We start from the raw sequence: 11,945 nt of genomic DNA on the forward strand, positions 1-11,945 counted from the left end.
TAATTCAGTACCTTCACACTGGAAGTAGCTTCTTCCACTGGTCCTTTGGCACCATTGTTAATATCATTAAAATCAGCAAATAAAACAGGATTTTCCGTATTAGCCGGGATCCCGAAATTACGTATTGTAGACCATGGTACCAAGAGTTTGACCCAAATCTTATTCTGATCGATTGGCTGAACAAGTTCTTACTCATGAATTTCTAATTGTGCTTGGCACCAACATCTTGTTTTCACATATTCTTGTTCCCCTTTTCACTGTATTGTACAACTTGCGTGTGGGTTATGTATCATTTATGTTTTTGGAGGTTGCCTGAGTCTTTGTGCCTGTGATGCTGCTGCAAGCAGGATTTTCATTGTACCGGTCCCCAACCGGATTTGTGCATTTCACCTACATTCAACGTGACTTGCATATATGCAAACGTTTATTTTACAGTGTCTATAATGACAGAATATAATTTTAATGTACGTACGGTGTGTGGACGAGAGGAAGTGAATGTTTGCTTGGGAAATTAATTGGAATTTCATCCACGATCAAGAGATTGAGAATCTCCTGTCACATAGGCGGGATATACACCTGTAACTACTCATCCGAAGTCACCATTCAATGGTTTAATGGTTCAGTTGTACTTTATTGTCACGTGTGCTTAGTTCTCTGATCTGTGTGATTTTAAGAAGATGAAGTGATCCCAGACACAACTTCTGCAACTTGCGTTGTTGACAAGATATAAGGAAGATTTTTTTTCTATGGGCAAAGAAGAAATCGAATCAATATCTTTAAATAATTTCCATTGATCCATTGTATGCCAATGTAGACCGTTATTCATGATCAAACCGTAAGGAATTCATCTAAGTTACCAATTTCATTCCACTATTAGCAGCAGGATTAGAAGCAACTTGAATCTAATTGATCTTTTTTTTTGCCAAACACAAGAGTAAGATTAGGTTGGGAATTTGCAATCCAGTTTCTACGGAACATGAGCTTGTGACTGACGGTAACTATCCCATTTCGAAGTTTCAGTTGGAGAGAAGACAAGTATTTATTTGGGTGCAGAGTGTTCGACAGAACAAAATGCATTCATAATTCTTTATTGGTTTTACATTGATGGTGTGCAAAACGAATCTGTTCTACTCGCTGAATGAGTAACGATAGCAGAACTTGACCCCCCCCCCCCCCCCCCCCCCCCCCCCCCCCCCCCCCCCCCCCCCCCCCCCCCCCCCCCCCCCCCCCCCCCCCCCAAAATGGCTAAATTGCTAACTTGTTATCCCTTATATTCGGCCAAAACTTGAAGTTCCTAATTCTTATTTAAAAATTCCTAATTATATATTTAATTTATATATTAAATAAACAACATTGGAATTATCAGGTAGCCATCCTCTCGATTCATGAGTAGAAGACATGGATTATTAATGATAAGAAAGGGAATCCCAGTAGGTTTAGTATACTTCACCAAGCGAAACTATTTCAGCCAAGTTGCACAGTTACATACTGTACATGAATCATGTAAATGCAGACTTGATTCATGTGGCAAAGATTTACCATACTAGGCCCTAAGTATTTTGCAACTATAGAAATCGATGGACTGCCATAATCCCATCCATTTACATGCAATGCTACAATGCTACCATTGATCAGAGCTAATCTCGACATTTTAGTACAATTTGTCTAAAATTAAACTAAATTGTTCACTTCATTAAACAAAACTTGGCCTTCGAGGATAAAAAGATACCTCTGCATCCTAGCAACGTATCAGTCGTAGAACTAAAATAACCAGATCGCCCTTAACCAGAAATTCAGCACACGTGGAACCAACACGATGAACTATCAACATAATTTGGAAATGCAGAAAAGGAACCGCTCTCTGTGAAAGTTAATCGTGGATTTTCCTGCAGATTCTGCGTTAATTTATTGAGAACATTTAACATACATTTGAAATAAACGCAGAAGAGCTAGATTTCCAAGGAAAAGCTTCTGCTAATTTCTACCAATTTATGAACATTCACTATAGCTTGCACAGAACATAATGATAACATTTATGTTACATATATTATGCAGAAAAAGCCACGCGTACATTATAACGTGCCTAATGAGGACTCTATCCTGAAACACACCACGCTTTAACAACTAGCTTTTATTACTATGCTAGATAACGTTTTAGATTGGAATTACTCTGTTTAACTTAATAGAGTAGGTAGTTAAAATAACATATATTTCTGCCTATGATTATGCATTTTCACTGTTGACGCAGATTTCAGTTTATGTAAAGCAAAGGTCCGATCGTATATTAAAATAAATAGTAAAATGAAAGCTGTGTAAATATGGTAAATATATCTTGACCACAAATGAGCAAACTAAATGTCAAGATTTCTTGCACGACTGGAAATTCAGTGAAGCGTTAATCTCAAGGGTGTCAATTGAGTGTTTTATTGCCATCTGTACCGAAAGTGAACAATGAAATTCTTACTTGCATCAGCACAACAGATATGTAAACAAAGACATCATAATTAGCAGCTAAACTAAGTTGAATGAGTAAAAACAAACAAACAATACAGTGCAAAGTAAAAAGAAATCACTGTCCCCCAAGTCCCTGGTGCAACCAAGGCAGTTTGTAGTTCTGCCCTGCCACGAGCATTTTTTACTTCGGTGATGTGAAAACTAATACTTTGTACAATAAAATAAAACGCTGGGAATATTCGGCTGAGTATTTCTAGCAAAGTTGATCCTGAGAATGGCAAATATGATCTTGGGAATGATGGTGAGGACAGTCGGGTTAGGTTTACTATTGTCGGGTGTACCGAGGTACAGTGAAAAGCGTTGTTCTCTTTATTGCACAAAGTATTTAGTTCAGTCTCAGCTAAGTATTTCCGGCATGTTTTGCTTTTCCCTTCAGAATTCCCGCGTTTGCATTTTAGTTTTTGTTTTTTATTAATATTTTACACCTTTGCTCAAGAATCTCTTCATTCAGACATTTCCCCCAACAACACAAACAACGTCAGGCATTCCATCTTAAAAACAAATCTTGATCTGATTTCGTCATCCTTTCCAAAACAGAATGGGACAAGGAGCGATTTTGAAACCTTAGAACTTTTCACTATGTGCTGCTGCCTGGTTTCAAACATTAGGCTCCAAGGAGGCAAATATTCTGAACGCTATATCTGTTACTACCTTAAAGTTTTACACGCGTTTTCAAAGCAGCGTCCAAAGTTGTTTACTATTGTCACATGCACCGAGGTACACTGAAAAGCATTGTTTTGCAGATTATCCCATCAAATCAGATATCACCACACTTAAATGCAATTGAGCCAAACATAAGTGCCATAGGTAGAGCAAAGTGCAGAATATAGTTCTCACCCACAGCAGTGCGCCAGTTCCAGAGACAACGTCCAGTGTTCGCAATGGGGATAAAGGTGAATTGAGAGGTAAACCTAAGTTATGGAAGAACTATTCAGAAACCCAACAACAGAGGGGAAGCTATTCTAGAGTCAGGTGTGGCGCGCTTTCATGCTTCTGTATCATTAGTATTTTGACCAGAGTTTTTGTGTTAAAGAAAGATACAACTTGTTGAGATACAACGGGTCCGGCTGCATGACTCGCTGGGTCACTCCAGCATTGCGTGTCTTTCTTTGGTGTCTTCAGTTCCTTGTTATTTGAGCTTTCGTGTTAATCTGCTGCGTTCTGCAACTTCGCCAAAAATGTTATAAGGCCAGAGTGTGGTGAAGATTTACAACACATCTGCTGAGGACCCAATTAGGCAATTTACATATACAGATATACATAGACAATAGGTGCAGAAGTAGGTCATTCGGTCCTTCGAGCCAGCACCGCCATACAATGTGATCTTGGCTGATCATCCACAATCAGTTCCCCGTTCCTGCCTTCTCTCCATATCCCTTGAATCTGCTAGCCCTAAGAGCTCTATCTAACTACCTTTTGAATGCATCCAATGGAACGGCCTCCACTATCTTCTGAGGCAGAGAATTCCACAAAATCACAACTCTCTGGGTGAATTCACTACTCTCTGGGTAATTTATCAGCGTCTGCCCACTTTCCAGATGGTCTCTGTTGCTATTGAGAAAGGGAGCTCGGGTGGGAGGGGCATTTCACACCAGGGAGGGGGTATTTCAGATCGGGGAGCGGGTACTTCAGTATCAGGGATGATTAGTCAACCTACTTTGATCCCTGTCAATAACAGAAGCAACGGGAAATCCAGGCATACCCTGAAATTAATTATTATACATCATGTTTGTGCGTAATATGTGTTGTTTTCAAAAGGATTTCTGAATATATATTAAACGTACTATGAAACGCATCGCTTTAATGATTAAAAATAGAAAATACTGGGGACATTCAGCGCAGTTGAGAGAGAAGCAGAGTTGACTTTTCACGTCGAATAACCTTCATCAGATGTAAAAAGTTGTAGATCTGATTCGGAGGCATGTTTTCTAAATCATTCTTTCTCCCTCCACAAGTGCTGCCTGGTCCATTGAGATTTCACATCACTTACTATTTACTTTAAAATGTCCATATTCTACTGTTGCCATCCTCACCGCCGCTCCAGCCACCCCCTCCCTCCCCCACTCCCACCCATAAGAAAGTCCAGGCATGCCTGACCCCAAAGATTATACGAGCATTTGAAGCTTAAATATTCTCGCGTCCGCAATATTAGGCAGAGTTATGGAGTCTTACAACACGACGGCAGGCCCTTCGGCCCAACTTGCCCATGCCGACCACCACGTGCTGCATGCAGACTAGCTGCTGGACAATGGCTGGATGCGGTAGGCAAGTAAATACTACAGTTTACCTGGTTTTGAACATTGGTTACGTGAGCTGAAGAGAATAACCTTCGTTTTGTACGGGTTTATTAAGATGTGAGGAAAAAGACATTCGAGATTGGATCAAGGGCAACTAGATATTTTACCATCATGTGTTTCGCTTTATCTCCCGGTGCCGATGCATTTCTAAAAATGTGTATCTATGTTCAGAGGAGTGAAATACAAACGCGTGGCTGAGATTGGCATGATTTTGTGTTTAGTTATTGCCATTGCATACCCGTAGCGACTTTAGTACATGTGGTGTTTAATGGCAACTTATTCTAGGCTCTGGTATTCAAGTGATATGTTATTACCAATGGTCCGTGTAAATCTCTAAAACCCGCGAGGACAAAACAGATATAGATGGTAGCATGACAGACAATGGAATCAGGGCAGGTGCAGATGTAGAGAACCAGAGGAACACCAGTCTACAAATCGCTTCAAGCATATGCATTAAAATTACTTTCCAATTTCTCTTTAACTTTTTATAATGTCCCATAGTATACTCCAGGGTTTCAGTTGTAACTCTCGAGTTTTCCATTCCACTTGGTTACACCAAATGTGATATCTTAATCGCTTAGAAATGTCAGCTTGACACGTCTTTTCCCCGGATAACAGCTGCACCAACTGTATCTGCGGCGCCAGAGGCCTCTGCGGTTAAAAAATGCTCCCTTTTCCCTCACACACAGCGCCATCTAATACAACGTACAAAAGTTTATTTGCGGCGACTTCTATAATTGTACCCGTCTCTCGTGCATGTTCCTTAAGTAAAGCTATACCTATTCCAAGAGTCATCTCAATGCATCGAAAAAATGTAACTTCCTTTGGTAACGCCGACTTCCTGATCTAAAACATTGCCCAATATTGTGGCTTCATTTAAATTAATGTCGGTGGCACAAATCTAACCTTTCAAGCTATTGATGGTGTCTATAAAGTGCATTGAGAAGAGATGTGTAAGAAAGAACGGCAGATGCTGGAAAAATCGAAGGTAGGCAAAAATGCTGGAGGAACTCAGTGGGTGAGGCAGCATCTAAGGAGAGAAGGAATATGCGACGTTTCGGGTCGAGACCCTTCTTCAGACTGATCTTCAGATGTTTAGTTACAAATTAAATAATTAAATCAGCAGACAAGATGTTGGCAAACAGTCCATTTCAAAAATTGCTACTATAAATATGTTGTATTGCAAATAGTATGTGATTCAACGTTATTTGGCATTTAATCAGGATGTATTATCTATCATGGTCACGTTTCCTGTTGGGGTGATGTTGCCTTGCCATTGGCACGGGAATGTATCTGATTTGAACAATTGTGATTCCGACCATTTCGCTCGATAACTAGTAGATATTCTTCAGAAGTTATTAGGATTTATGAAAGGCGTGAATCTGTTTTATACCAGATACCGCTTCCCTTTTGTACGCACCTACTATCTACCCTCTGCTGCTTTTGTTTTTATTGTTTAAGAAGGAACTGCAGATGCTGGAAAATCGAAGGTACACAAATGCTGGAGAAAGACCTGCTGTTTATTTACTGTTTGACCTTAGATCTGCTCAAAGTGATGAATCAATTGCACAGGTCACATTATCTTTGAAAGCGGCTGCACAAAGACTAGACAGTGGAGACAAGAAGCTGTAGTGACTCAGCGGGACAGGCAGCATCTGTGGAGAGAGGGAACACGTGACGTCTCGGGTCCGGGTTTACAGACTGGAAGGAGAAGCAACAAAATGGACACTGACGGCCACCCTGCGTCACTTCCCGCCTCCTACTCCGCCAATCGGCTTCGCCCGCCGCCTCGGCTGACGTCATCGCGCCCGCCAGCGTCGCTCCGCCCGGCGTCTGTCGTCAGTGCGCAACCGCCGGCGTTGCTAGGGGAAGGGGGGGAGGGTTGCTAGGAAGTGGTGGCGGGGAGCGAGCGCGACGTCAGCGGGCGGGCGGGGGGTATTATGGGCTGGCGGCGGGGCATCAGCTGAGGGGTGCGCTCCCTCTTTGCGCTGCAGCGGCCGCGAGTCGGACAGAGACAGACAGCGGACACTATGGAGCTGTCTGCCGTCGGCGAGAGGGTTTTCGCCGCTGAATCTCTCCTCAAGCGACGCATCAGGAAAGTACGTGAGTCTTGCATTGCATTGGCTTGGCTGGCGGCCTCTCCGCTCGCTGCCATTTCCAGGCGCAGGCAGTTTTTTAAACCATATCTCACAAGGTTTGTCTTCTATCTTTCCCCCTTCCCAGGGTCAAGTCGAATACCTGGTGAAATGGAAGGGCTGGTCTCCCAAGTAAGTATCAGCATTGCAGTGACTGCAGCTCGCCGAACCGCGCATTGCAATAAGATGCACCGTCATTTATTTATTTTTAAATCGCCTTTTAAGGTACAGTACGTGGGAGCCAGAAGAAAATATCCTGGACGCCCGGCTGATATCAGCCTTTGACGAGAGGTGAAGGCCTTTTTGCGACATTATATCTAAAGTTCTCTATCGTTAACTCTGCGATAATTTAACATTTATTTTGAAGGCCAATTACAGCATAACAGTTTAAGTTTTCATGTTACCTTACAGAGAACGAGAAAGAGAAATATATGGGCCAAAAAAGCGTGGACCCAAACCGAAAACGTTCCTTCTGAAGGTGAATGGGCTACTCTTTAATGATTTAAAATGTGGTGGTTTTAGTTTTTTTATTTTGAGTTGAAATTATTTTTCTCCCGATTCAACTGATTTTGTTTTCTGCAGGCAAAGGCGAAAACCTACGCCTTCCGCAGTGATGTGGCGAGAGGTCTGAGGATGACCTACCCAAGCAGATCTGGTCAAGAATCCGGCTTCACCTCCACCAGGTCCAGAGAGGGTCTTCGGAGGGACCCCGCCACAACTTTGCAGCACAACGCTCTTTCCAGGGGCGAGACTTCTAAAGACAGGAATACCAGGGTGGAGGAGCTTCCGAGAACTCACCAGAAAACCGAGTCACACAAACACAGGGGGGAATGTACTTCCAGGAAAAAGGGGTCGAAACACAGCAAAGTGGACTACAAGGACAACCGAGTCCTGGGGACATGTTCTCCCAAAATGAGTGCAGCGAGTGAACTTGAAGGAGGGATGCCGACATACCCTCATTTTAAACGAAGGAAATCCGAGGAGCCCGATTCTGGGAGTGACGAGCTGGAGGGGAAGGTGGAAAGCGGACTACTACGCTTGGCTGGAAGGCAGGAAGCAAAGCTGGGCGGTGCAGCCAGAACGCACCTGAATCGCGCGTCGCTGGGCTACAGCGATGGTACATACGGTGCAGACTCGCACCCTCTTCGGACTAACCAAGCCGTGGAAAGTACAGTTTCCAAGAATGAACCAGGGGTGGATGCACCCCCACATAAAAGTAAGCACCTACCCGAGGGCCCGGTGCCACGGAATAGCGTCAGTGACAGACCTGTTTCAAAGCCCCCCTTGCTGGCTACACACCAAGTGTCCCGATTTCTGTCGGAACCAGAAGAGTCCTGGAGCCCCTCCCTGAACAATTTGGAAAAGGTGGTAGTCACGGATGTCACCTCAAACTTCCTGACTGTTACCATCAAAGAAAGCAGCACGGACGAAGGGTTCTTTAAAGAAAAAGTTTAATAAAACTCGTTGACTTTTATCAGTCGCAATGTCACTGAATCATTTGGGAATTGTTTTTTTTTGGTCTGGGTTGTATATAGTTACTTTTTAGTAGATAAGGCTAATCTTGGATGATTTAAAAACGAAGCCCCGGTTGCTTGGGCCTGTGTTGTAAGCTGCATTTCAGTTGCAGTAACTTAAAACTTTTTGATTGAACGCTTTACAGGCTAAAGTCGAACAGTCAACGTTTGACACTTGATTTTGACCGAAGTGGTGTGTTTTGTTTTGGGGGGAGGGAAGGGAGGGATGGGGGTGCCAATTGCAATAGGGAGTGCTAATCACCCACATGAGCAAATTGCCAATCACCATGGATGGAATATTATCTGTTTACTTGGACCATTTCATTTGTGGAACTGATCGGATTCTGAGCGTTGGTTATTGCTGACATGAACTATCTTATGACTAAAGTTGTAACTTAGCGGCAAATAGTTTCGAAATTGACTGCAGTGAATACGTTAACTGGGAACACCTGTCTCCTTATTATTAATAAGGTTGAAATTACTAAGATTATTTGTTCGTTTTAATCTAAATGCATTTTTTAATATAATGCTGCCGATTGCACTTTTAAAAAAAATTCTTTGAAACGATAATCAAATGTCATTTATTGAAAATCAAATGTCATTGATTGAAGTGTTGTGTTGGATACAGCAGAGGAGAGGTGCTGTGTTCCAATTTCTGTTCTTAGTAAAGGCATTTCATCAGGATGATATTTCCTGGTGCACACGGGAATTCGGTTGTGATGCTAAAACGTTGCTTATATTTGGAAAGATTACAGTGAATGTTTTTCCAGTCACTTTCTCCCAGCCCTCTTGTCATATCAGGCTTTGAAGTTGCCGAGGGAGTTACTCTCCTGTTTGCTGTCGCTTTGGGTGGAGCACCAGTCAAAACATGTTTTTACACATGTGTTGCATATCCAACAGTTGGCATTATACAGAGTAAATGTTTGTGGTATTGGTACCTCACGTGAAGAGGCATGATTGTACTTTGATAATTGGCCAGAGAATTTGGTTATGTAAAGTAATCAAACAAGTATTATCTTGTCTCCTTTAACCCCCTCCTTCTTCATCCCCAAATCTCCCATCAGTACCATCTTATTAGACCTTTTTTGATTGGCATACTGTTTTATATTACTAAAAGTGGATCTCTCCAGTAATTTGACTTTACAATTCCAAAGCAGATCTGGCCAAGTTGACATTGGCACATGTTTATTGTATTCCACTGTGAGGTCACCAGTTTATTTTTAAGTAGGAAGTCGGAACAAAGAAGAAACAACAGTCAAATGAATTCCTTGGGGGCAAAATATGGCCTAGTGCATTTATGTCCCTTGAGTGTTCTTGCCATGACTGGTGGTTTACAGGGATTAAGCCATAGTGACTGTAGGCTGCATCCTTTTGCATGTTGAGAAACCCCATAATATTTTCCAACAATGTAGAAAAGGTAACCTCCAGAAAGTGGCCTTGTTCTCCTATTATTAGAAGTTTTGCACTTCAACTACTTGGAGCTATTCACTTTCTCCCAGGCTGGCTTTTTGTTATAGTATGTGTGTGCGTTATGACAGAAGTACTATTCCAATATTAAATTTGATTGCAGCAAGCTGAGCCAAATCTTGTACTGGTTCCCACTGCAACAATAACTTTGTTTGGAATCTTAACTGGATCCAAAAAACAGTCTGAACTGGATCAAACCACAAAGTGCTGGAGGAACTCAGCAGGTCGGGCAGCACCGGTGGAGTGAATGGCCTTGACCAGCTGACACAGACTGAGCTGGTTGTTCAACCTGTGGGTCAACATAATATCACTATGTTCATTGGAGTAGGCAAAAAAAACCCCACCTGGCTCCTTGTCAAATACAAGCGCTATTGACGGACACAAAGTGCTGGAGTAACTCAGCGGCTCAATCAATATTCCCTGGAGAACACTGATAGGTTATGTGTGGGGTCGAGACTCTTCTGACCCGCTGATTTACTCCCAACACTTTGTGTCCGTTAGTGTCTTACCTCGCATTTACAGTTTTTTTTTTGTTTCTACAAGGCCTATAGAAAACTCGGTAGCCATTGTGTTTGCACCATTTGTAGTAATTTCATGAACGAATTTCTTGACGTAATTTCTTTAAAGCTAATCCAGTCACTTTAAAATGGGAAGGAAAACCCAAGAAATAAGACCGATGTATCAATTTAACGTTCTAATCGCGTAGCTGGGTATGATTTTTTTCAGAGTATGGAACCTGATTGTGTAGATAGAAATCGTTAAGAAGGTATTCGTGGCTTGGTGTTAGTCGTCATCTATTTATACATTTCTTGAAGGGTGTTAAACTATGTGAAACCCACTAACCCTACCACAAGTATCTACTCCGTGAATGCCGGTGGCGCGCCAGGCATAGGCAGTAGGGAAGTTACACCTGATAAAATACAGACACTTGCCAAAATGTACCAAAGGAAACGTCCTAACTACAAGAATGGAATTAGACTTGCGAAATCAGGTGACTAATACATGGAATGAACTTTGGCTATATGTACAGCTTTGGCGAATTATCAAAGGACGCCGCTACGTGCCTTTGGAAGTTGTGTAAAATTCCAGTGTGCACTTGCGTATCGTCGTGACATGCAGGATGCTCTGCATTTTGAAATAAATTTAACATAATAGATTTATTGTACTCTTAATTGGACATTGAATGTTTTGGACTACATAAACTTGAAGACACAGAGCCTGTTGCTGAATGTAATGTAAATTAGTTTGTGCGGGCCGTGATCATAGGCTATCAGTATTGTCAGATGTTGCAGAAATTGTACAATATCCATTAATTTTATCCTCCCAAAATTGAAGTCGCCAAAAGGTTTTGGTGACACTTTGTAAATTTGTCCTACAAAATGTGGGGGGTGGGGGGAGGGGAGGAGAAGTAACGTTCAGGTGGCGCTGTAAGGTATTCTTTGAGGAAGACAGTTGGTGGCTCTGAACGCAATCATATATAAACATGATTACATTTCAACCTCGTTATTATGCATCCGTAAAGTTCATGTAATTTTCTGTAAATATTATTCAGATGTCAAAGATTGTTTCGATTATAATAAAAAAAAGAATGTATGGGATTGTAACTATTAAATATTTTATGTATTCTGTATAATGGACAGCTTTTAATACTTTGCACTTAAAATCTGTTTCGATATTGGACTATAAATGTACTTTGCGAAAGATTAAAGTAACTGTTTTAAACACGTTCAAAAATTCTGCTCTCCATCTCAATAGCCGTGCCAGCATCATCGGGTAAATACAATATATATAGATCTGAAGAAGGGTCTCGACCCGAAACGTCACTCCTTCCTTCTCTCCAGAGGTGCTGCATGGCCCGCTGTGTTACTCCAGCGTTTTGTGTCTATCGTTGATGTCCTTGTGTTGCAGGAGCAGTTTTCAAAATCTCAACATTCACAGGAAATTTCCGATTACTAATATATTGTTTCAAACGGGAACGTATTCATTTTAATTCTGCTTAGCATGGTTAATGGTGTCTA

At 41.9% G+C, this 11,945-nt stretch overlaps 1 protein-coding gene across 1 annotated transcript; it reads left to right on the forward strand.

Moving 5' to 3' along the window:
- The first annotated feature begins 6,748 nt into the window (after positions 1 to 6,748).
- Positions 6,749 to 11,560, forward strand: cbx8a (chromobox homolog 8a (Pc class homolog, Drosophila)). The gene is made up of 5 exons (XM_055653961.1): positions 6,749 to 6,910; positions 7,035 to 7,078; positions 7,172 to 7,237; positions 7,358 to 7,424; positions 7,529 to 11,560. Exons 1-5 carry the CDS (start codon positions 6,842 to 6,844, stop codon positions 8,399 to 8,401), a joined length of 1,119 nt encoding a protein of 372 aa, XP_055509936.1. The 5' UTR covers positions 6,749 to 6,841; the 3' UTR covers positions 8,402 to 11,560.
- The last annotated feature ends 385 nt before the right edge of the window (positions 11,561 to 11,945 follow it).

Source organism: Leucoraja erinacea, chromosome 23 (assembly GCF_028641065.1).
Source record: "Leucoraja erinacea ecotype New England chromosome 23, Leri_hhj_1, whole genome shotgun sequence".
Taxonomy (NCBI): Eukaryota; Metazoa; Chordata; class Chondrichthyes; order Rajiformes; family Rajidae; genus Leucoraja; species Leucoraja erinaceus.

Bases quoted from the DNA above. Each gene is read 5' to 3' on its own strand.
- cbx8a (XM_055653961.1), top strand. From the start codon at position 6,842: ATGGAGCTGTCTGCCGTCGGCGAGAGGGTTTTCGCCGCTGAATCTCTC. The intron at 7,238-7,357 runs GTGAAGGCCTTT...GTTACCTTACAG, and splicing joins ATATCAGCCTTTGACGAGAG to AGAACGAGAAAGAGAAATAT. The intron at 7,425-7,528 runs GTGAATGGGCTA...TGTTTTCTGCAG, and splicing joins CGAAAACGTTCCTTCTGAAG to GCAAAGGCGAAAACCTACGC.